Source organism: Hyalella azteca, unplaced genomic scaffold (assembly GCF_000764305.2).
Source record: "Hyalella azteca isolate HAZT.00-mixed unplaced genomic scaffold, Hazt_2.0.2 contig8532, whole genome shotgun sequence".
In the NCBI taxonomy this organism is placed as follows: Eukaryota; Metazoa; Arthropoda; class Malacostraca; order Amphipoda; family Hyalellidae; genus Hyalella; species Hyalella azteca.
In genome coordinates, this window is record NW_025938623.1 from 97,134 (window position 1) to 121,083 (window position 23,950).

The window sequence follows — 23,950 nt, forward strand, 5'->3', positions numbered from 1 at the left end:
ATTGATTATCCAGCACACCATTTTACAAGCTTGATGGTCAGTATGAAACTATTGTTGTTAGTGAAACATTTGCTTATATAAATTAAGAATTTTAGGAGGTGTCTAGCATTATTTTTATTAAGTTTACCCATTTATTTAGTTAATTTCAATTTTTATTTCATATGAGCATCTACATGACACGAAGAGTCTGTCGTTGTAAGGCTTTCATCGTCTTCCCGCCCATCCCCATTCCGTATGATATTGTACAATGTTTTAAATGCAATGGCCCATTTCGAGCTTCATTTGCTGAATGTTAATATATGAATCAATTCTATGCTAATCATCATTAATTCATTTGAGTTGCAACGTTTTCCGTTTATTTGCTTATCATTCCATCCATTATCATAATTTGTTTAGCATGGCATTATTTCAGTATTTTTTCATGAATTATTATTTATGGTTAATCATTATTCTGATTTTTTTCTTCAACAGTAATTTGTTTCTAATTTGCACAAGCATTGTTCAGTCTGATTTGTGCTAATTGTGTTTTATTTACTCGGGCTTGACACATTGTCGGCTTTTGCCTTGGACAAGATGTACTTGTGTGTATGAATATAATGATTCTCTTGTACTTGAGTTTGTATGGTGTTGAAGTCATAACGATTCAGCGGGAATTTTCAGACGTACGTATCACCGCAAACATCAACGCCTGTTTTGTTGGTACAGTTCGAAGTCAATGGGCCTGTAACGGCTCAGCATGCTCATCTAACTCATATTATACATTGGTTTTAAAAAACTGTCCGCAGTCAAGTTATTCCAAAGAAACTCAGTTCATGAAACGAGTTTATTAAAAAAAAATCTAGTACAATGTAATCTCGAATTATTACAATAAAATCTACCCATCGAAAACGAGGTTTTTATATGACTAGTAAAATTTTTCTTTAAGAAAACGTTAGCCAGAAATTTTTTCGAAAATCAGCCTGATTCTGAAGTCTGAGCTTCATCTCCGCAGAAACTTAATTTTGACATTTTCACAGCTGCACTGATGGCTATCTTCGCGTTTACCTTCGTGGCCAAGAAGTGCGAAGCGAATACGACAAGCCTGACCATGAATATTGTGGTCAAACATTACCACACAGCGTCGTCGCCTTAGGTCCCAGATTACTAATGGTTTTCAGCAGCGGCAAGACAACTGGCACAGGATTCAAAGCTCATTACAAGTTTGAAACAGGTTAGTTATTCGACACGGGTTTGACAGCAGATTAGTTATTCGACACGGGTTTGGCAACAGATTAGTTATTCGATACGGTTTTGACAACAGATTAGTTATTCGACACGGGTTTGACAACAGGTTAGTTATTCGACACGGGTTTGACAACTGGTTAGTTATTGACACGAGTTTGACAACTGTTAAGTTATTCGACACGGGTTTGACAAAAGGTTAGTTATTCGACACGGGTTTGTCAACAAGTTAGTTATTCGACACGGATTTGACAACAGGTTAGTTTTTTGACACCGGTATGACAACAGTGCAGTTATTCGACTCAGGTTTCAATCATGTAAGATATCCGACATGGATTTGACCCGCAAATACAATGTGTTTTATTTTGAGATCTGTTAATTGACGATGTCTTAGGAGGTAATTGAAATGGGCTCCTGAGCAATGACAATGATTCATAAAGCTTAAGAATTCTTCTTTAAAACCTAGAATATTATGTGTGGCCGACTTCACTTAAATTGTATGATCCAGTTTTTTCGCAACCAAATTGTTACCTGTCTCATCTCGAACAAATTTTTGCAGTCACGTATTAATCAAAATGTTGCCAATCGCCTTTTGATTCAATTGGTTCTATGCTCGCTTGTACCGAATTTTATTCGCTCTTATATGAGCTAATTTTTGTTGATCTCAATTATTCATCGCCAGAGTACAAGATCCCCGGGACAGCCTCGCCTGATGGCCGGTGCGTGTTCTCGTACTTGAGTTCAAGCCAAAAGTCAGGCACGTTCAATTCGCCCCGCCACCCGTCGAATTACCCATCGAATACCACATGCGAATTCACTTTCAAGCCAGCGCACGATGAGGTCGTCGAGATCGTCTTCGTGACGTTCAAGATCAGGAATGATAACCCGGGCACTGGCGTTGGGTAGGTCATCGTAAGCTCCTGCTCTGAGATTTTTACATGGAATGGCATTCGAGTTTACCAGCACTCGATATGTCATGATAATTATTTGATATTATCATACATTAAAAACTTGGAAACCCACCAATGATTAGCATGTTCATTGAAAGGTTTGTTAAAAATTTCTTTGAGTTTATCAGCTCAGTTTTCTTGTCTTTTGTTCGACAGAGTGCACCGCTGTCAAGAAGACTGGATGGAGCTTTTTAACATTTACAGGCCTCGATACTCGGAAAAAGAGAGAGAAGTCCTCAAAGGCAGGTATGGATTCCAATTAGAGAAAGCTATAGTGCAAATTTTGCTATTAAAATGTAGTTTTTAACGTCTGAAAAACTGAGTCGCATAGGAGCATAGTTTTACGGAAATATCTTGTATATTTAATAGCTCTGCAAGGTTAAAAATTTCAGACAAAAGGGTTAGGAATACAGTGAGAGTATGGTACACAATTTTGCTTGTTTGTTTCATGCATGAAATGCAAACCTAACGAAAAGTTTCTAGATGATCCATAAATGCCACTCCCACAAGCAATCTTAACTCTTAACAGGAGCATTCCATTAAAAACGATTCCAATTCAGGACACCATGAGTCAGAGCAACAAAATCATAGAATTTAGTTTCCATTATTTACTTCTTTGGAGGTAAACAATTCTGTGTCAGATACTGCGGAGAGACTGCCCCCGGTCCGACGCAGAGCGAGCGCGAAGCTGTGGGACTGCGAGTGGTACTCCACACCGACCACTCGGGCGTTTACAGCGGCTTCGACGCCATCTATATCTTCAAAAAGAAAGAGGAAACCTTTGGTGGTGGGTTTAATTCGTGATGCGGTGGGTTGGCGGGTGGTTCTATACGGGCGATTACGGCTGCTGCGACGTATATCTTCAAGGAGAATGAGGAAACCTTTGGTGGTGTGTTTAGTTTGTGAGGCGGTAGGGTGGTGGATCGTTCTACAGTCTACACACAGATCACTCGGGTGTTTACAACGGCTGGCTTCGACGCCATCTATATGACTATATCTTCAAGAAGAGAGGAAACCTTTGGTGTTGGGTGTAGTTTATGAGGCGGTGGATTGGAGGGTCATTCTACACACTGATCACTCGGGTGTTTACAGCTGCTTTGACGCCATCCATGTCTTCAAATAGAAAAAGGAGACTTTTAATGTTGAATGTAATCAGTATAAATTTTTCGTTGCACAATGAACCTCAGAAAACTTGAAAATGTATTAAGTTGAAAAAAATTTCCTGGACTAACATAATGTAGGAACTTAGTAAATGTTAGAGTAAGAGAGACGAAAAATAATATAACTCATTCAATAGATTAACTTCCATTGAGTTTTGCAACTGGATTTGAGGAGAGATAAGGAGCGAATAAACAATTCGCTTTTATGGTTAGGCTATTTCCCTCAAATGAACAAACACTGCAAAATGAATTAGGATTTCAAAACTGGCGATAAATTTTGAGTGCTGCACAGGTTTGTTGACCACACAGGTATTTTTCACACTTATGAAAGTAAAAAGAATCGATTTTATGAAAAGTTTCTGTCATCGTCAGCGCAATATCTAAAAAAAACTTTTTGTTGCTGCTTACTAAACCTAAATTTTATACAAAATTCACTCAAATGCTTCGAAAAGAGTAATATTCATACTTATTTATATTCTATAGTGTGTGGGGGGAACATTACCGAATCTGAGTCAGGCGAGCTGCTGTCTCCTAACTTCCCCGAGAATTACGGAGCGCCCGACAAGACGGACTCGTCTTACTGTGATTGGTACATCCAAGTCCGACCAGGCTACAAGGTTCTACTCTGGTTCCAGTCTTTCGCTGTTGAAGGAAATCCAGAAGGTCAGATATTTTCATGGATATTTTTATTCATGTTTCTGTAAGCAATACGCACATGTAATTAAGTACGACCAGGCTAAAACGCCCTACTATGGTTCCCGTCTTTTGCTCTTAAAGAAAATCCATTCGCTAAGATATTATGCGGGCTCTCATTTTCGTTACAAATTAACGTTAATTTCATAATATGTTTTTAAAGAAGTTAAATAAGACAATGGAATGCTGATAGAGGTAAACCTCCTGCAATATTAAAACTAATGATACTCATTATTATATCGATGAACGTACTCAAGGGGAGGCCTCGCCCAAGAGCAAATATATCAACTGGATAACACAACTGACAAAAATGAATATACGTTTATCTTAAATTAGCTGCGTTCAACCTTATGCTGCTCTACCTGTGTGGTCTGGAAACACGAGCACGATATACCGGTGGACATGTGTAATCTGTATGAATTCGCTCATGTTTTATAACTTTCAAACACTAGAATTTTCAATGCTTTATATGTAATACAGAGCGGGGCTGTCCCGCGGCCGCGGTGCGTGTATGGAAACACGAGGACGACATACCGGTGGACATGTGCGGAGACGCCCTGCCGTCTGACCAAATCCAAATACTGTCCCAAGGCTCGGTGCTCAGGATGACATTCCTGGCTGCGGCCAGGGCTGTCGGTGCTAAAGGATTCAAGGCCATCTGGACTGAAGTGCTGGATAGTATGTGCCGTAACGATAATTGTATCCGAACTTTTCCGATATCAAGATTACATAATTAAGATTTCGATCATTTCCACTGAATATTTGTTATGTTGGGACAACTGCATTTGTGTTAAAATTATCGTTTCATTTAAATTTGACATGAATTGGAGATAGAAAAGGATCTGATGGAAAGCAAGTTCATAAATTCACAACTTGTTCGTTTCAGGTCCGCAGTGCAACCAATTCCTGTGCAAGTCAACTAACTTCTGCATTCCGCGTTCCCTTCACTGCGACGGCGTGGCGAACTGCGGCCTCAGCGACTTTTCCGACGAGGAGCGATGTAAGTTAGGTGCATTTTAAAAATTCTAGGCATCACCTGTTTCTCGGCATCATATAGGATTGGTTCCATATTGTTTACCTTAAACATATGTTCTTTTCAAACGCCCCCTAAACTGGAATAAGGCGTGAGCGTGGTATTTTACCTTGAACGTACTGTATATGCATTGAACAAATATTTTATTTCTATTTGCCGTTAACATGGTCTGTCTTCGTCTTCTGAACAGGCGACAAGGCGCGCGGCGTTAGTCTGGTGATGCTGACCAGCATCGTGCTGGGCGTGTCGTCCTCCGTGACCCTAGTCGTCTGTCTCTGGTGCCAGAAGCGCAAGCTTAGCAAGAAAAAGGAGAACTCAATGGCTCATGTTCACGCATATGAAAAAGGCGCACGTTTCGCTGCAATGGATATTGTAAGATTGACAGTAAACTCTAGAAACTTTTCTAAATGGCCTAATAGAGACAACGCTATCACGCGTTTTCACTATTTGGTCCTCTTCTAAGACGTTTCGTCTTCAGCTCCAGTTCATTAATTTTACGACAAGCTATTAAACTATATAATCTCACTGTTTCAGTGACTGAAAATCAATTAGGATTCTTCAATTGGATTTGAATGCTGTTACAATTGCAGTTGTGGAAATTATACGTCAATTTCTATTATACAAAATAATGAAATGGTCATTCCCTAAACAATACCTTTTCTGGAAAACATTTTGCAATCGACATGCTGGACTACCCCAGGGGGACCGGAGTGTGTCGCCTGTGATAGGCACCCGTAAGGCAACTCACCACCTGAGCCACGCCTCCCTGCGTATGGAGGGCGTGGTATGAGACCACGCCCAACATTCCCCCACACAGCGTCCCGCTACCGCCATCGGAGGCCACGCCTCCCCCCGCGGCAGTGTTGGTAGCGCACTCATGGGGGGTGTTGGGCAACACAGTCGATCCGGCCATGTTACGCCTACCTCAGGTACATTAATTAAGTGATAGGATAAGCGAAAAAACATAGAACCAGGTAGTCTGTAAGTACCAACGAATGCGATATGTGTTGCTGCAACGTATCTGGCAGAGATATTTAACTGACCAAGGATCTTTTTTTTCCGCGACAACATTGTAATTTCAGTCTCACATTTTCGTGCATACGGTTCTCGTTCATCAAAAATGATCCGATTTGATTCAAATACTAATTAAAATGAAAACATATAAGTTGCACACTTGTCTGCTCCTATCCACGTAATGTGTTTAAAATTGTGTTCTGAAGGAGGCCGCCGTGTTGAATACAACGACTTTGGCGAGGTGGTGAACTCACGCCCGCACACTCCGGGCTTGACGCAGACAACGCACACCCAGACTCCCATGCTGAACCAGATCCAAGAAGACCACTACATGCATCACATGCAGCAACAAGAAGACCGTCTGCTTCACCTCCTGCATCACGACATGGGCCATGGCCTGCAAGACGAAGACATGATTCACCATCACCACTTACAGCCACGCGACATCGATGCGGACGATGCCGACCAGATGCAGCAGGATGACTACAACGAAGAAGATATTCAAGAAGAGCCGTTGGGGTTTACATCCTCAGCTTCTAAGGATCCGCTCATGTGGTAAAGTGGCGTATTCTTGGAAGAATGCTGCGGTTGTCTTTCGGTGTTCATCAATTGAAATGACACGATTGTCACTCGACCGACTTGTCCCTTGTATGGAATGTCACTTGAAACAAATGCCACTCGAGACTAACGTGGTTCAATCAGAATCAAAATTGTTGAACTGTATTAGCGAATTATGTATGATAGAAACATTGATTACATTTTAGTCAAGCATAAACTGCATAAAGCTTATCCCACAGACATGCATCACTTGCATGGCTCTGTTGGAAAGCTTCTCTAAAAAATGTTCGTAGCCTAACTTTTTTACAACCCACCTAATTCATAAAAACAACTTCAGAGTTATTGAAGGACTATATTGTTGAGCAACACGAACGTTAATTGAGTATGTTGCAGAGTATAGAGTTCTACTTTTATAATTCATCTTATAACGAACATGTGAATATGGTAGTGATACTTAGAACGGAAAATGTTCTACTAGTGGAGATAGTTTGCGATTGTTACTCGCAAGTTTCCTTAGAACAGTTACTCCATTTTTGGCCAGGCATCCATCCAAAGTCACGTAGTCGTTACTATACTACGTATGCCTCAAGCTCTCAAACATGGTCACCTTCTCTTTCTCCAGTGCGATCGCAGTTTGCATTTACATATGCTGAGTAACAGAATTTTATCTATTATTCAGTCGAGGTTTTTGCATGCATCAGACTCCATCAGGTAGGACGCAGTTTCATAGATTTAGAATTGAAAGAGCAACTTCAAAGCCCTCTCTCCGTTGGTCGATCTCAACTGAAAGTGCAAAATTACACAGTCAGCTTTTTTCACCGTACGTATTACCATGAGAGAAACTTTATTATAAGCTGCGACTAATAATTATAATTTAAGAAAACTTCAACGTCTCTTTGTGAACACACTTGTACACAGTTTCAAATCGTAGAAAGAAGACTAAATTAAGAGTTATTTTGTTCATTAATAGCTAAATTGCATAATCTCAGTTATCTATTCATCAGGGGAGTTAAATTTCTCGCGAATCACTTTGGGATTTGTTTTGGATTTGGTGCATAATAATTGCATTATAACGAGTATTTATGATGGAAGCACATTTGAACTTGCCATGGGTACTCCATCTTGACTTGCATGATAATCCATTGTATATCCTAATAACCGTCAATCACTATCATATATTTTATATTAATGAGCTGCAGTAGCCGCTATTTAAGACCTGCGTACTCTGGTCAGTCTGTATTTTCATCACTGCTTTCGTGTGGCCTGCAAGCTGTAATGTAACGGCTTGCTCTCCTATGTATGTCTTAATTATATGATTTAAGGTGGAGCGTTAAGAAATAAGATCTCTTATTTAGTTATAATCGAGCTTCAGATGGGACTATAATCTCAGTGCTTTGCAGAAAGGCTTATGAAGTGTTTATATAAATCGTAATCATTTAGAGTCTGCAATTGAGGCACAGAAAACATTTTTGTGCACTCGCTAATTCATCCTACAATCTATACTCCCTTGTCTGACATTGTACTGATTTGAAGATTACTTTTAGTACTGTGAAAAATTGAGTGTGAACTCGGATAATACAAGTTCAGAATAATTGCTGAACTAAATAGTTTCTCAACAATTATATAAATTAATCTAAGCTAATAATAATATTCTAGAGTCTCTTCCACGATGAAAAAGTTCCTATGTACCAGTGTATCCGTTTCTGTTCAGATTGTTTGTCTATCAAAGAAGCAGCGAGCCACCATTTCAAAGCGCTTTTTTTTGTTTAGCTTGCTGAATTGCGTTTTAGCTTGCCGGAATTAGAATAATTTATCTAGGAACAGTATTTCAAAAAATGAACTCGATTGACAAAATATTCAACGACCTGATCCAAGTCACCAAGTTTACCTTCTCCTGATTCGAAGCGCGTAAAAATAGGTAGTAGACAACGGTAATAACTACGCATTACAAATGATACTAATTAAAATAATTTCCCATTTTTCTTGTCAATAATATTCTAATCTGCATAAATTTGAAGAAAAAATGCGAGAGATATGACGTGTTAATCGTTCGACTCAAGCCTGGACCCTCCAGAGACATCGAAAACAGTATTTCTGGTTGATTTTAGCAGTACCCAGGAAGTATTATTTGAAAATTAAATGATTATTTCCCCTTCGTTGTGATGAATAAATGAGAAAAAAACATTCGGTTTGCGTATTGTATATGTATTAAAAATGTTTAGACATCTATCGAGATGTGCATAGTCGTGAATTTTGATAGTATGAAACGAAAAAAAAATGTTTACCTGCCACTCTGAAAATTCGTGTGGAAGCGAAAAATTGCGTGCTCAATATCATTTAGAGTTTAAGCCCTGTGTCGCCTTTGGCGGGATGTATATAGGCAGTAATTATTGTAGCTTAGAGAGAATACAACACGCTTTATAGTTGTTACGAGATATTTACGGTGTGACTCCGCGCTAGAGAGATAAACCAGCGAGGTGGTATACGTCGCTACTAGTACGGCCTTTTCAACCGACAAGCCAACCTAATCTGAACAGGCAGCGAAATTCAGGTATAAACTTGGTTTCAACGGCCGGATGCCTACATATATTTCTCAAAGAAAGAAAGCTCTGTCTCTAGAAGTTAGATGGTTATGCAATCTAAACAATCTGCGTATGTCTGTCAATCAGATTTATGTCCTAAGCAAAGCCTGCTTCCGTTTTCAATCCTCGGTCGAGATAGAAGGAAGTCCAGTAATCAGTATATAGTCACTATAGTGTAACGATATCGACACGATTGCCTCTTCAAAATTCATTGCGCTTGACCGTACTACTAAAACATTATTATTGTTGAACAAATTCAAGCGTTTGAATAAAAAGAGCAACATTCAACTTATTTAAAGTGTTTTTTAGTTGCGACGTACTTTCTTAGCATATAAGTATCCATCTCACTTGCTTCCCATGCCATGTCTTGTCAGCCACTTTGCTTCGACTTCTACCTAATCAACGGCGCCAATCTCATCTCTTGGTATACACGCTTTGACTTCGTTACCCGTACTATGATAACTTCCATAGAAAAATGTACATTCTTAAGAAAGCTATAAAGGGTATACATTTAAATGTATTTATTTATAAATTTTAAATTAGTGCAGAGATTTAAAGAAAATTCGTGTCATCGTCCAACGCTACGGTGCTTACAAATTAATTACTTAAAGCCTGAAGACCTTGCTCGGTGGTGTTCTGTCCCGTGTTTTAAGTTCGTAATTTGAAGTTTTCGAGAAGCTTCAAAAAGTACTTGAATCTAAACCAACTACCAAGATATGTCCAGCATGTTGGCGTTAGAATGCAACTCTGTTCATCTATATTTTTATTCGTCTGTCCCTCCTATCATCCCTAAACCACTTTACGAGCTGATACGTATTCAATTAAATCATTTCTCTATTTGGAAAAAGATGTTTCATTCTCATCCTCTCATAACTACAATGACAATCAATCATCTTCATAGAAAAATAAGGAATATGAATGATACAAAAACAAGATATTACTAAAAGTAGGCATGAACAGCAAATGAAACACCCAGTGATGATTTTGTTCTACACTACTTTCTGTCTCAAATTCGACCATCTCATTAGTTTAGGAATAAATAGAAACTTATTAATTCATCCTCACTCGAAGAAAACAAATTTATCTCCTAGCGACGGCAATTTAGGATAAGAATATACGCCTTTGAGCTTCATGTTTTATACAAACGTGCGTGAGAAAATCTAAATAAACACGTAAATAAATCATTTTAAGAAGTAAAACCAAGCAACAACTTAAAACATCCTAACTTTTCGCCAATTAAATTTATCATTTTAGAAGAGGCCATTCCCGAATCTGCAATCGACACACTGGTTCCAGAAATTTTTTTAAGCATGTACTACTTGGCAGCACCGTTAAGTAATTTGTCATTAATAATACTTAATTTATTAGACGCAAATTTTCAACACTAGTACGTATCATTTTGTCCCAACTGAATTGGTACTGGTCAGCGCATCGAGATAACGTACCGTTTGAGTTAACGATGAGCTGCTGAGACCATAATTCAAGCATTTGGCAACAGCAGTAGATGACTTCCGGATTATCTACCGCTTGACTAAACTTTTTCTGAAGTGAGAAATAATCAAGGAACTATCGATGAATACATCTTTAAATATTCGCATACCACCTGTAAATCCCTCACGCACCAGTGTAGATACGCCTATTCCAGTTTAGGACCCACTGTCAGTGTTTGATGGTTAACACTAAAAGATCAAGCCATCGGGGCATTAAAAGATCAAGATAACTTCAGAACTTTTTGTCACATCAAGCACTTAACAACCCAGAAGCAGCAACTTTGAAGGCGACGCTTCGATTATCTTATTGTTATTGGGGTAAAGCGACGCGTGAAAAGCATTTCTCATGACAAGCTTTAAAATTATTTTTAAAAATATCAACATCTTCCGGAAGTAATGCTTACTCTCCATAAACAGTTGAAATAATAAACATGGAAGAAACTTCAAATAAATAAATCGGACGTTAAATAATGTTTTGGGATATTTTACGTTTCCTTCAGGCACAAACAATAAAAGGAACCATAGTTTACACAAAAACTTGAAATTCATCGGTAGGCGAAAATTTTAATATTGCCAAAGTACCTCGTTTATTGGGAATTTTGGTAACACCATATTCCTCAAATATTCCTGTACATTAAGGTTATATACATGGTTATTCTAGAAAATTCTCCAATTTCCAGAGTGGAAAATATTTAACATAAATATTATTATTATAAATATTAATAAATTTCTAATAAAAATTCTCCAAGAAGAACAGGTGAATAAATGCACAAACTTCAACGGCCTAACTAGTCGGAGTCATCAACATAAAATGCTTGTGAACATCGTATTCAGCATGGGCAACTGAAGAGCGCAAATATGTCGATGCTTGAGCAGCTCCTTCATTAAATCGAATAACATAATTTATTTATGATTTTAAATTATACTAGGTTCTCAGCAACCCGGTCGCCATTTTCATCGTTATCATACAATTGTATTAGATATATAAGTTCGATTGATGACCAGTGAATCTGAATAATTTTTTAGTTCGTTCATCAATTGAAATTATAAAATATAACAAATTCTGACATCCTATACTTTGCCTATGAATATAGAAGCATAAACTAAAAAATGCCGATGCGAAAAACAAATATATTTTTCCCCAAAGCTTCCAGAATAACCGCTATCAAAAACCATTGATGCATAAAAATTTTAATGGTGTCTTAAATATTTTTCTTAGATGATACCTTGTCCAAAATTGTTCACTTATCGACGAAATGCTTGAGTTAAATTTATCCATGAACTGGTTGGTTAAACCTATGCATGAAATTGCTCGGTTAAATTTATTCAGGAAATAGTTAAGTTAAAATCCAGGAAATGGTTTGGTTAAATTTACCCAGTATATTGTTTGGTTATAAAAAAATGATTATGAAGTAGTGTCGGAGGCGGCGGTCCTAGCAGCAGCCACGGCGCTGCTAAGCTGCACGAACTCTTCGACCGACGCTGCTTCGCTAAACGCGCTGCTCAACTGCACAGAGAAATATAGCGTCTTATTATTATTAGTGCATAATTTCGTATTGTCATTAATATACAATGTCGTATTCTTATTTGTATACAATGTCTTGTTATTATTAGTGTGTAATTTTTTATTCTTATTAATGTACAATGTCGTATTCTTATTAATATACAATGTTTTATTCTTATTTGTATACAATGTCTCATTTTTATTTGTATACAATGTCTTATTATTATTAATATACAATGTCTTATTCTTATTTATATAAGATGTTTTACTCTTAATAAGGACAGCGTTTTATTATTTTGTATCATTTTTTACCAATATTGTAAAGCTTGTTTTTCTTTTGTTCTACAGTGTATCATTCTTACTATTGTATGGCGACTCAGTCCAATAAATAATAATTGTACAATATAAATATATAAATAAATAATAATTATTTAATTAAATAAGTTATTTATATAAATAAATAATAATTGCACAGCGTATATCTTATTAAATTACAGTATCTTAGTTGAACTCATTTGCCAGGCTGCACAATTAAAATTACAACAAAAGCCTTTCAACTAACTTAACAAATTTAACTGTCGATTCAAGAGTCAAAATAATATTACCAGAAACGCTCAAAAAGCTGTAGATGACTTTACCAGAAATATCGCTGTTAATGAGAAGGATATGCCAAATTACAATGCTAACATAAAAGTGTAAAGCATAAGCATCTCAGGTTTTCTATTCAAATTTTCCAGCAGAAATCCAACAGATTTAGACCTCGGTACAGTCGTTCGGTGTTTCCTATCCATGCCCGGAGCGTAGCAAAATTAAATGAAAATGAAACCTTAAAACTGCACATATCTACTTGATTAATAAGTTTACATCCTCCAATAGCGGGTGTAGAAGTTTTTTTTTTATCTACGAAAGTTAATTTTTGCCTTACAGTGTTATCTTCTTATGAAATTGTCATACAAACAAATGTTTAGAACTAAGAGGTCAAACAGAAATTTAAATAAAAGATAATGAGCCTGAAACCTATTTAAAAATGTTTGAAAATATTGCAAATCTTACTGCAAAAGTGTATTCCAAACATCCCGCAAACAACAAATGATAATCATTAATATCCCTAACATTAATAATTAATAATATCATTTACTTTCATTAGTATTTAGTGTAATGGTAAATAGCATTTTATACATGTAGTTGATAATCTACTCAATTATTACAAAGTTGATTAGCACTGTATTTGAGAAGTGACCTGCATGGCGAAATGCTGCACATCAAGATGCAGCTGCTCCCTGATCTTATCTTATTATTATTTAGTGCAATGGTAAATAGCATTTTATATATGTAGTTGATAATCTACTCATACATCACAAGGTTGATTATCACTGAAGTCAACAAGTGACCTGCATGGCGAAGTGCTCCACGTCGAGATGCAGCTGCTCCCTGATCTTATTATATTTTTATTTACTGCAATGGTAAATAGCATTTTATATATGTAGTTGATAATCTACTCATTCATCACAAGGTTAATCAACACTGCAGTTGACCAGTGACCTGCATGGCGAAGTGCTGCACATCAAGATGCAGCTGCTCCCTGATCTTATCCTCGTCTGAGTGTCCCTGGGGCGCCGTGACGGCCGCGGTGCCGCGCGCCCGCTTCAGACGCCGCAAGCTCTCCTCTGTCTTGGACACGTTGTCCAGTACCTCGCTGGTCAGGGTCGAGTATGTGAGGATGGTGGAATGGATAGCGTGTGCATTGCACAGGCTGGTAGTTGCAACTTTTAACGGGAGCGGGAGATCGCCGGCCCCAAATTTTGAAGATAAGTTTTTACAACCATCACTGGCTATCTGAATGGCCAGAACCATTTTATTGCATTACATAACATCCTGGACAAGCCAGATACTCATTAATCAATCAAAAGTGGATGAATGGCAGAGTTTGCCATGAACCAAGCTACCCAAAAGAACTGGTCCTGCAATGAGGACTTGAACCCTTGTAACTGGAAGCGATAGACTGAGCCTCTCACCACTGCACCACGACGCTCTAGGCATGGAGACATATTAGCTGCATAAACGTGAAACAAAGATAAATATGCACAGGAAACAGTTGCTTCCTTTAAGACGATATAGACGGATGACAAACGCACAGTCAAGCGACGTATAAAAGCACAAATTATAACCGCGAATCAAAGCCGACTCACTGCTTAGCTACGGCAGCAGTGATGGTGACGTAGCATGAACGCAGCAGCGGCGCGGCGACGCAATGCTGCGCCAGCTGCTGCAGCTGCAGCACGGGAGCGGCCGCCCCCGACACGTAGGGTTGAGGCTTGGTGGGAACCTCTCTATTATGAGGGGGAAAGGGGGTTAAGTTAGCCAAGTTCCCTTATAGAAGATGGAGAATTCTAGCCTAAATTTTCAAATTTTACACGTATAGTTTACTGAAAATATTTCTTTTTATCGTAACTTCCACTATACGCAACTTTTTTACTTTTTTCAAAACGTTATTTCTGGAGAGATAGAAATTTAAAGGGCATAATTTCTGTTCATATTTCAAATGACGGATTAAGTAAAAAATCGGGTTACACAAGTTATCAAAAGCAAGTGCAATGACACTCCATTCGATGATAGTAAGCTGAATCGAATAACACAACCCGCGGCTCGACTAGAGAAAACAATCGAAAATTCTAAATTTTCAACATTACAAAAAAATTGTGAATTGAACAGAATTTTACAACGTGAGCGTTACCAGTAGTGGTGGTAACAGATTCTCAAGTAGTGAATTTCGTGTCACGGCAGAAGTTAACTGTGATTTATAATTGGGATTGTAACAAATATAATTTATAAATTTCCTGAACAACGTAAAAATGGCTCCACGTACCTGTTGGTGCGGCGGTAGGGGCGGGGCGTGGCAGTGACGGGCGGCGCCACGTACCTGTTGGTGCGGCGGTAGGGGCGGGGCGTGGCAGTGACGGGCGGCGCCACGTACCTGTTGGTGCGGCGGTAGAGGCGGGGCGTGGCAGTGACGGGCTGAAGAGCGGTGGTGACGGCGGTAATGACGTCATCACAGATGAGTTGAACCAGCGTTGCTTCAAAGGCCAACAGCAGTACGCTCTCTCTCTTCAATGCATCTGAAGGATGAGATTCCATCAGCTTAATATAAACCATTATTCAGATATATTACATTATACCTCATTCCGTGAATTCATGCAACCATCATTTTATTAATGGATAACCTTTAGTTTTTTCTTACCATTATACCAACATCAGAGAGTAAAATTCCAAGAAAACCATCAGTACCAATTGGAAGAAAATATTTACAATTAGAAGCAAAGTTCCGAATGAAATTTTAACGCACTTCGTTTTAAGCTTAAGGCAAATTTCAGGTTCACACTTCCTCATATATTCTCTAGGCTTACAAGCGAATGAATTGAGTGTAATTCCTGCAAGTCGGATCTCTGTGCTGAGAAATTCGTCCTATTTCTACCCACTGGTTCATTTCAAATTTCTTTAGACGAGACTTCAATAACAATGTATACAACTGATGAATATCAAGTACACCATTTCATAAATAACTTCTTCACACTGATTCTGCTCACTGATGATCATGGTGCTGTGTTTGTGTTCAAGGTGCTGCGTGTGCTGGGCGATGTGTTGGTCGTAGAGCGCTGTAATGTGCCCACACAAAACACGGATGTCGGACAGCAAAGCAACACAGAGATGAACCACTGACGTCGGGCGGCAGCTTCCCATGCCAGGCTTTGGATTCAGTGCCAAGAGGTCGCCTCCGCCACCCTGATGACCATTAATTATTATTTAGATTAAAGAGGGAAATATTGATAGTTAGACATTATAATCCATCCAAATAACAGGTACTGGAGTTTTGTTTTGGACACAAAAAAAATGTTTGGTACAGCTCTTATAATGGTTTATAGTTCCTCTTATCTAATTAACGCCTGACCACTGCGCTAGTCAGCGGGAGGTAACTTGAAACATTAATTGCGACCGCTACCGTGAAGGTCGTCATACCATCATTCAATTGGATGCTAATTGATCCATTTAACTACTGTAAAGACAGCCAGTCCCACATCAAATAAAATATAATCCTAGGAACCTGCAGCATTAGAAGGTTCATATTCTTGACCATAAATTTAACTCAGTAGTAGAATAACTGAAGTTTTCCTGATATTCCTCGAGCAGACGTTTCTTACCGTTTAATTATCTGCTTATAATTCTCCTTATTTTAAAAAAAGCACTTGAAACCTATATTTCAGGCGATGACGTATTCAATTCTTACATATTATTGTGAAAAACCAAGTGCACATCACTTGATGTCAACATATTTGTTCTTTAACCACGCTCAGAAATACTACTCACTGTGCGTTCTCACATTATGTGTGTAAGCAAAAATGATTTCAAGTTAGAAATCTGAATTAGCCAGCAAAATACAATATGAAGAGCAAAAATACTTCAAATGAGTATTACAAAGCTCACTTTGATCTCGTCTATAGCGTGCGTGATCCAGGTCCTGTGCCGGGACAGTATGAGAAGAGTGAGCTTCCAGAACCTGTGCAGCAGCGGCGGCAGGAACACCTCTGGCAGCCAGCACTGCTGCGTGCCGCGCATGACGCCCCGCGTGCTGCACAGCATCCCCCCTCCGCCACCCTCGCCTCCTGATAAATAAAACTCTTGAGTATCGCGCCTCCGCCACCCTCGCCTCCTTAAAAATAATACTCTCAAATGAATATGTCCCGCTTGTGATATTTTTATATGGGGGTAATGGCAGCTGAGACAGTGTTCATTAAGTCAATAGGTTCTGGATGTGATGTTTTTATAGGGGGGTTATTACAGCAGGAAAAATATCGATAAATCAATACTCAAGTTGTTCCGGTGATATTGTTATTGGGGATTATTGCAGTAATGACCATGCTAATTAAATCAGTAGTCTTGCAAACTTGAGTTGAGCTGCATTTGTGCGTAAAATTCCGTTAAAATACATGCAGAATTTCAAAGGTATGTCCCAAGCCGGACGTCTTAGGTTAGACGTAGCAGGCACTACATCTCAGGTCTGACTTCCCACGTCATAAATATCAGACAAGACGTTGCAGGAAAAACATTAATTTTAGTGCTGATTTCAAAGTGTCAATTACTTGTGTAAAGTATTTATTCATGTATTTATTTAAAAGCACACAGAGGCGACACAACTTACCTGACACGTCACGGCTGAGGAGCTTCACGCCGGCCTCCTCGCACAGGCTGCTCTCGACCACCTGTCTGATTTCTTGGTTCCTGGAAAGACTCAATCTATTAGTTGAGACGTGATATGGGTTCTAGAGACGCATGACTAGATCATGGGTTCTAACTCTCTGACTAGCCACATGACTAGATCATGGGTTCTAACTCTCTGACTAGCCACATGACTAGATCAGAGAGTTAACAATTTCAAGCCTAAAATTCTAGTCACGTGATATTTAGACGATTAAGTGATGCAATCAAGAAATCAGTGACATAAATTTATCAACTATTCATGCTGTTCCCTCTTCACCTTGGGATGCTACAAGTTGTTTCCGGTAATCTATCAAATAGGTTCAATTAATAGTAAAAATTCCAAGATTTGTTCAAGATTCCATGAACTAATTTTATAACTAAACCGACATTGAACACTACAGGACATTAAAACTTGGCCGTGTATTCAAAGCATTCTTGCACTAGCAAGCACAACAAAAATAAGTATATTCATTCATCTCTAGAGATAGAATTTTAATCAAACTTCATTATTTAGTCGATTATTCTTGTACAATACTTTTATGACTGGAGTGCTTACCCCTATGGTATGGTTCAATATATATAACCATGCGCGCAACTATCCAATTCGTAGCCATAATTTAATGACTAATTTGAAGTATAATACAAAATTATGGTCATTTAATTAAGACATTCTTATAACTTAGCCCTTTGCTCAAAATATTTTCTCTAACTGCACCTGTGTAAATTTTAGAATAATATGCATTTAAAAATTACTTTTTAAAGACAACACTTCAAAAGGGGCAAGTGTCTCCAATGTTATACATCTACAATGAATTTATTTTATTTTCGAATATTAATTAAAATTATTTTTATTATTTTTATCCAAAAAAATACATTTATTTTTTGCATTCTGTCAATTGATTCAAGCATTGTTTTCAACTTTACGCAAGAGTGAAATATTTTCACATGAATTGGACAGGTAGAAGTGTGTTAAATATTAATTATAAAATTTGTAGCAGACAAACTAACATCAAGAAGTGAAGTTAAAGAGAAATGCTGTAAAATGATCACTACTTTAAAGCCTGCAAAGTCAAATTGATAGCTGCAAACAATTCGCTCACCGGATCTGGAAATAAACGGCCAGATTCCAGAGGTCAAGAAATTTTTGGTACTCCTCCATGGCTCTGAACTGCACGACTCGTTCACGCGTTACAAGCAGCAATTCGAGAGCGTCCAGCAGCTCCAGGCACTGCGAGTACCTCTGCAAAAAGAATATTTCTTTCAAGCATTTGTATTAATTATTTATTAATACCTAATTAATAATTAATTATTTATTAATACAAATACTCTTACTCTTTACTTTTCAATACATTTTGTATTAATTAATATACAAATTAATAAGATACACAAATTATTTACATTAATTTGTATTAAATACGCGAAATAATACGAAGCCAATGTTCTGTTCACTGCAACTCCCAATGTTCATAGTTTATGTAAAGCATTTACGCCACTCTTGGTGTTCAGTGAGCAGTACAATGGCATGGTGCATACTCCTAATGCTCATTAACGAATGCAACTCATACGGATGTAACACCACGTGCATGCGGTATATATTGTTCACCAACGAGGAAACATTTAAAGTGCACCACAATGTGAACGTAAAATGAACGATACGCTCCGTGTATACTGTAGTGCGCGTGGGTGAATTAAGTAAAGTACATTACAAATTATGCAGAAGTGTAACAAATGTCCAAAATCAAGAGCTCTGCCTACGTGGATGGCAGTAGATACCCATGCGGCAGGCAGTAGATACCCACGTGGCAGGCAGTAGATACCCACGTGGGAGGCAGTAGATACCCACACAGGTGGCAGTAGATACCCACGTGGGTGGCAGTAGATGCCCATGTGGGTGGCAGTAGATACCCACGTGGGTGGCAGTAGATACCCACGTGGGTGGCAGTAGATACCCACGTGGGTGGCAGTAGATACCCACGTGGGTGGCAGTAGATGCCCATGTGGGTGGCAGTAGATACCCACACGGGTAGCAGTAGATACCCACACGGGTAGCAGTAGATACCTACTTGGTGGAAGAGGCTGGGGTTGGCGGGACTGAAGAAGTCGGTGAGGCTTGACAGCGCCGTCACCACCTCGGGGAAGACGCTGCGCTCGATGAACTGCAGCCCTGGCACCTCCTCTGCACTGCAGCTGCACGAAAATAATATTTTAGGCTTATAACTGTCCCAGCATTTAATAGATCATTCACAAAAACATTAGGTAACTATTAAAATTATCAGTAAAACTCCACATAGAGTTCAAATGCAAAGTCCTTGTAGAAATAAACAATACTATGAACACAAATTTCCACCAATTTACATGACATAAATATTATCAACTACATTTATATCAAAACTACACTCCGTGAGTAACAAATCTCAGTGAAGAATTGTTCGTTCACACAGAGGCAGTGAGCATGGACTAAATATTCATGCTAGGCATATGACACGGTTTGGTCGTACCTACTGTGATGTTTACGTGGCACTGTGAGGGCCAGCAGCGGCGCAAGGCACGTCTTCAGCTGAGACAACAAGGAGCTCAATACACCAGTCAGGCCGCGAGGGTTACTGCGCAGACTTTCGTCACTCACAGTCTGGGAACAACAAGTAGCTTTATTAGCCATAGCAAGTGCAGCAAGATACAGCACTAAGAAAAACTTGCTCACTATCGGGACAGGAAGAGTCCAGCAGCAAGAGTAGGTAACGGTCATTATCTGGATAGGATGAGTAGAGAATCAAGAATACCGGTTGTTATCTTGATAGGATGAGTAGAGTATCAAGAATAACAAATATTGGTTATTATCTGGATAGGAAGAGTAGAGTCTCAAGAGTAACGGTCATTATCTGGACAGGAAGATTAGAGCAGCAAGAGTAACGGTCATTATCTGGACAGGAAGAATAGAGTATCAAGAGTAACAGTCATTAGCTGGACAGAATAAGTAAAGCACTAACACTTACTTGATCACTCTATGGGCAGCAAGAGTATAACACCAAGTGCTATTTATTCAAAATTTGGTCACCAAATATAGAGCACTAACAGTGATATCAGCAATATCAAGCTCAGTGCATGCATGAATCTGTTGTAAATCATCAAAAGGTCTTGCAAAGTGTTAGTGCAAATTAGTGGGCTCTGGGCTGATATATATACTTGTTGTATGAGTGGGCTGAGTATGTCTCTCAGTACACGCTGCACAACACCAGGTCTGCCCAGCACAGTGCAGGCAACCAGGGTGTGTTTAAGCAAAGTGATGTTGCAGCTTGTGGTTGAACCTCTACAGAAGTCTCCACCCAGGGCTGTACGGAAGTTGCTCTCAATGCATGCCTCCACTGCAGATTGTATGCGCTCTATATGCTGGTGGAAGATAATAAAAAACAATACAGAAAAAATATCTTATGCATATAATGCACCACACTGCAGAGTGGCAGCAGTCACATCAGAAAGGAAACTACTTTTACAGCCTTGCTTCAGAATACAATAATAAAAAAAGACTTTCTTCTCCATTAAAGACTCGTGTTATACCAGGATTCAGTTAGTAGTTGTGTTCAAAAAGATCAGATGCTAACCAAAATGTGTATTGCAACTTGCTCCTGTCAATTGATGATCAAAATGGCATTTTGTCAATAATCTTTTATGAAATGACCACATTAGGAAGCTTACAGGCTTATATATGCTCATCAGATGTGTGCCTTCGCAGGTGCTGCCTAGATAATTCAGATGACTAAGCTCTGCAGCAAGCCTGTGCAGAAGCTCCTCTTGAGAGCAAACTTCCGCACACAAATTCTGGGAGGTGGTTTCTTCTGTACTTGGAGTTTCTGGGATACCAGTCCAGGGTGCTGATGGTGATGCAGCATTGTTTGAAATTTCTGGTTTTGTTTCAGCTTTTTGCTGCATTGGAGATTCAGAGTCTAAGCTAAGATGACTGATGAGATCCTCAAAGTTGTCCAGTCTGAGGAAACACAGAATATGTTCTTGGAGTTTAATGTTTTCCAACAAGTGATTTGATAAGCATTTTTTCAAAAATCAGGACCAAAAGATAGTATAATACTACATGTAAAATTCCAGCAAATATTTGAGGAATATCTTAGCTCTCCTATGGACTATTTTTAAATGAATAGCATTGAGGTAGACTGTAGATGAGTTAGAAGCAATTGATAATTTACTGGGAAAGTAAATAGATTGAAATCAGCTGGACCATAGATGTATAAAATATGAACACGCACAAGTGGTTAGAGAAGCTCAAACTGGAGAAGAATACCGGTACTGGCTGATGCTCTTACACTATAGAATGAAAACTAAAATGCACCATTCAGTTTTTTACACAAAACAATATTGTTCCACAAGATCATTTAGAACAATTTAAAGGAAAGAAGTATATAGTATATACATTATTTAGACTTGGTATGCAGCACTCAAAAAACACTATTTTTTTTTTTTTGTCACAATGTATACACACAACAAAGTACAAATCTGGCCATTAGCAAGGCAGAATAATTTAACCTACAATTAGTAGTGGAATATATACTACACTTTTGTAGTGAAGCCTGTCATTGCCTCATTGGTATTGATAGCAGGTGACATGAACAGCAGAAATGACACAATAAACCACAACTGTTGATGCTCCATATTGAATTTGCTCCATATTGAATGATCAGTTTTTGCACTTAAATAATAATTCCAGCATATTCACCCCTAACATAAGTCTTTAGTAAATGATGTATTACCTACTTTTTTGCAATAATAGAGAGTGTGGAGAGTTTCTTTTTGTATTTGAGAACTGCATCTTGCTTCTGCAGGTCAGACATCACTCCAGAGCTTGCAGTCTCCAACATTTGAGATACGCTCTGCACAAGGCATGTCTTAAAATACCCAAGAATATAAAAATAAAGAAAATAACAACCAAAAAGCAATATTTTTCATGGAAATGCTTTGGAAGAGAGCTTCTAGACATTTAAACCAATGAATAGGCTGATCAATGAGATATTTGGTGGTGAATTTCCAGAATTTTTTGTTGCTGTGAAATTTCCTGTAGATTTTCATTCAAAGCAATCTATTTATATTCATCTTAAAAGCAAGTTTTTATCAATTCCAGAACAAATTTTCTAGCCCCTTTGTTAATTCCTGTTCTAGCTCCAGGAAAATAGTTTTGCAGATAAAACTATATGGTAGTAATAATATCCTATTTTTTGATATGTTAATACTGGATAAATACTAGTATTAATAGATTTAGATTATTATATTAGCATAGCTTTTCAAACTGCTCAGGAAATTTAGAAAAAAAAACACTCAATATTGATAAAATCATAGCATGAATTCCTCACCAAAACTTCTTCTCTGAGCTTTTCCAAAGGAACTGTGAGAGTCTGTATAAGGCTGTCTATCCCAGTGAGGTTGGTTGAAAGGTTGACAAAGTCAGCATAGTCTCTGTTGATTAGATCAATCATTGCTGAACGCAACACCTTCAGGTAGACACCAAGATGGTCACGCAGCATCTCTAAGTTGGTATTGCCATTCAGCTGATTGTATTCTCTCATGAAGTCATCCACATTGAAGTCAGGCTGAGAACATAATAAATATTTACAGAATATTTTCTGTCACATTGGATACAAAATTACAGCATGTTGTATAATTCACCTTTTAGGACAGTTTCAAGATTTTATCAAAAATTCAAAATGTTTCTTTCATAAACTTTTTAGTACAATCTATGAAGTGGGACAGAATAAAAGAATACAGGATATAGTAATAAAATTTCAGGCATCAATAGAAAATATGCATGCCATAATACAAATTACCATTTAATTCTCTTACCCGCATGAAGACATCTTTGTCAAAACAAAGGTCCGAAGTCCCATAAAGTTGTACATCAGCTTTATTTTCCATGTTTTTGGCTTGTTATTTAGTCCTTATTTGACAAATAGAAGTAGAACCAGCAAGACCAAGATGATCATGCCATATTTTTATGTGAAGTTTGAAATGGAGCTATAAGAAAGTTTGAATTGAATATAATTCAGTATTTCATTGCTGCTGTCATATCTTTCTCTAGTCTCTACAAAAAATGAGAAGTCACAACATTTGTTTAACAGTTTAAGTAGATTTTAGGCCCTACAATCACATTTTGAAAAGTGGAATGAATTGACATGTAGCCTAGTATGCTTTTCAAGTTTCATATATGCCTTAAATAGATTAAAATACAAATTTGTACATATTTATTAATATCAATTTCTAATACATAGAGCCTAGAGGTAATTGACATTTGACAAAGTAATTAACCGTATGTTCATTAGTAAAATAAAATAGTTACATTTTTTAAAGATAAGTTTAGAAAATTATTTTTAGAGATATTCTTAGTTTTTTTATAAAGTAACAAATTGATCAATTATTCATTTCAAGATACTAATTTAGTAATTATCATGAATAAAAATTTTGCTGTGGCTGGTTCAATCTGCTTTTGTAAACTAA

At 38.0% G+C, this 23,950-nt stretch overlaps 2 protein-coding genes across 4 annotated transcripts in view; one reads left to right on the forward strand and one right to left on the reverse strand.

Annotated features, from left to right (window-relative positions):
* Positions 1-8,802, forward strand: part of LOC108682334 (bone morphogenetic protein 1-like) — a 42,153-nt gene extending 33,351 nt beyond the window's left edge. For all 3 annotated transcript variants that reach the window (XM_018171479.2, XM_047881664.1, XM_018171480.2), the window contains 10 exons: positions 1,017-1,210; positions 1,904-2,123; positions 2,328-2,417; positions 2,813-2,958; positions 3,815-3,994; positions 4,505-4,702; positions 4,911-5,024; positions 5,248-5,429; positions 5,758-5,986; positions 6,278-8,802. In XM_018171479.2, coding sequence (XP_018026968.1) covers positions 1,017-1,210; positions 1,904-2,123; positions 2,328-2,417; positions 2,813-2,958; positions 3,815-3,994; positions 4,505-4,702; positions 4,911-5,024; positions 5,248-5,429; positions 5,758-5,847 — 1,414 coding nt within the window. In that variant the 3' untranslated portion in view covers positions 5,848-5,986; positions 6,278-8,802. The remainder of the gene's footprint in view (positions 1-1,016; positions 1,211-1,903; positions 2,124-2,327; positions 2,418-2,812; positions 2,959-3,814; positions 3,995-4,504; positions 4,703-4,910; positions 5,025-5,247; positions 5,430-5,757; positions 5,987-6,277) is intronic.
* Positions 8,803-10,332: 1,530 nt separating this feature from the next.
* On the reverse strand, positions 10,333-23,539 carry LOC108682335 (conserved oligomeric Golgi complex subunit 2). Its single transcript, XM_018171482.2, has 15 exons — positions 23,300-23,539; positions 22,813-23,049; positions 22,220-22,335; positions 21,152-21,440; positions 20,642-20,845; positions 19,957-20,087; positions 19,522-19,645; positions 18,559-18,698; positions 17,400-17,479; positions 16,685-16,863; positions 15,790-15,985; positions 15,180-15,321; positions 14,394-14,535; positions 13,748-13,918; positions 10,333-12,208 (listed from the first exon to the last, which is right to left on the reverse strand). Exons 1-15 carry the CDS (start codon positions 23,369-23,371, stop codon positions 12,107-12,109), a joined length of 2,325 nt encoding a protein of 774 aa, XP_018026971.1. The 5' UTR covers positions 23,372-23,539; the 3' UTR covers positions 10,333-12,106.
* Positions 23,540-23,950: the final 411 nt, after the last annotated feature.

Coding starts and splice junctions, on each gene's coding strand:
- LOC108682335 (XM_018171482.2), bottom strand. CDS start 23,371: ATGGAAAATAAAGCTGATGTACAACTTTATGGGACTTCGGACCTTTGT. Junction 22,336..22,812: donor AGCTCAGAGAAGAAGTTTTG/GTGAGGAATTCA, acceptor TGCCTTGTGCAG/AGCGTATCTCAAATGTTGGA. Junction 15,986..16,684: donor ACGCTATAGACGAGATCAAA/GTGAGCTTTGTA, acceptor AATGGTCATCAG/GGTGGCGGAGGCGACCTCTT.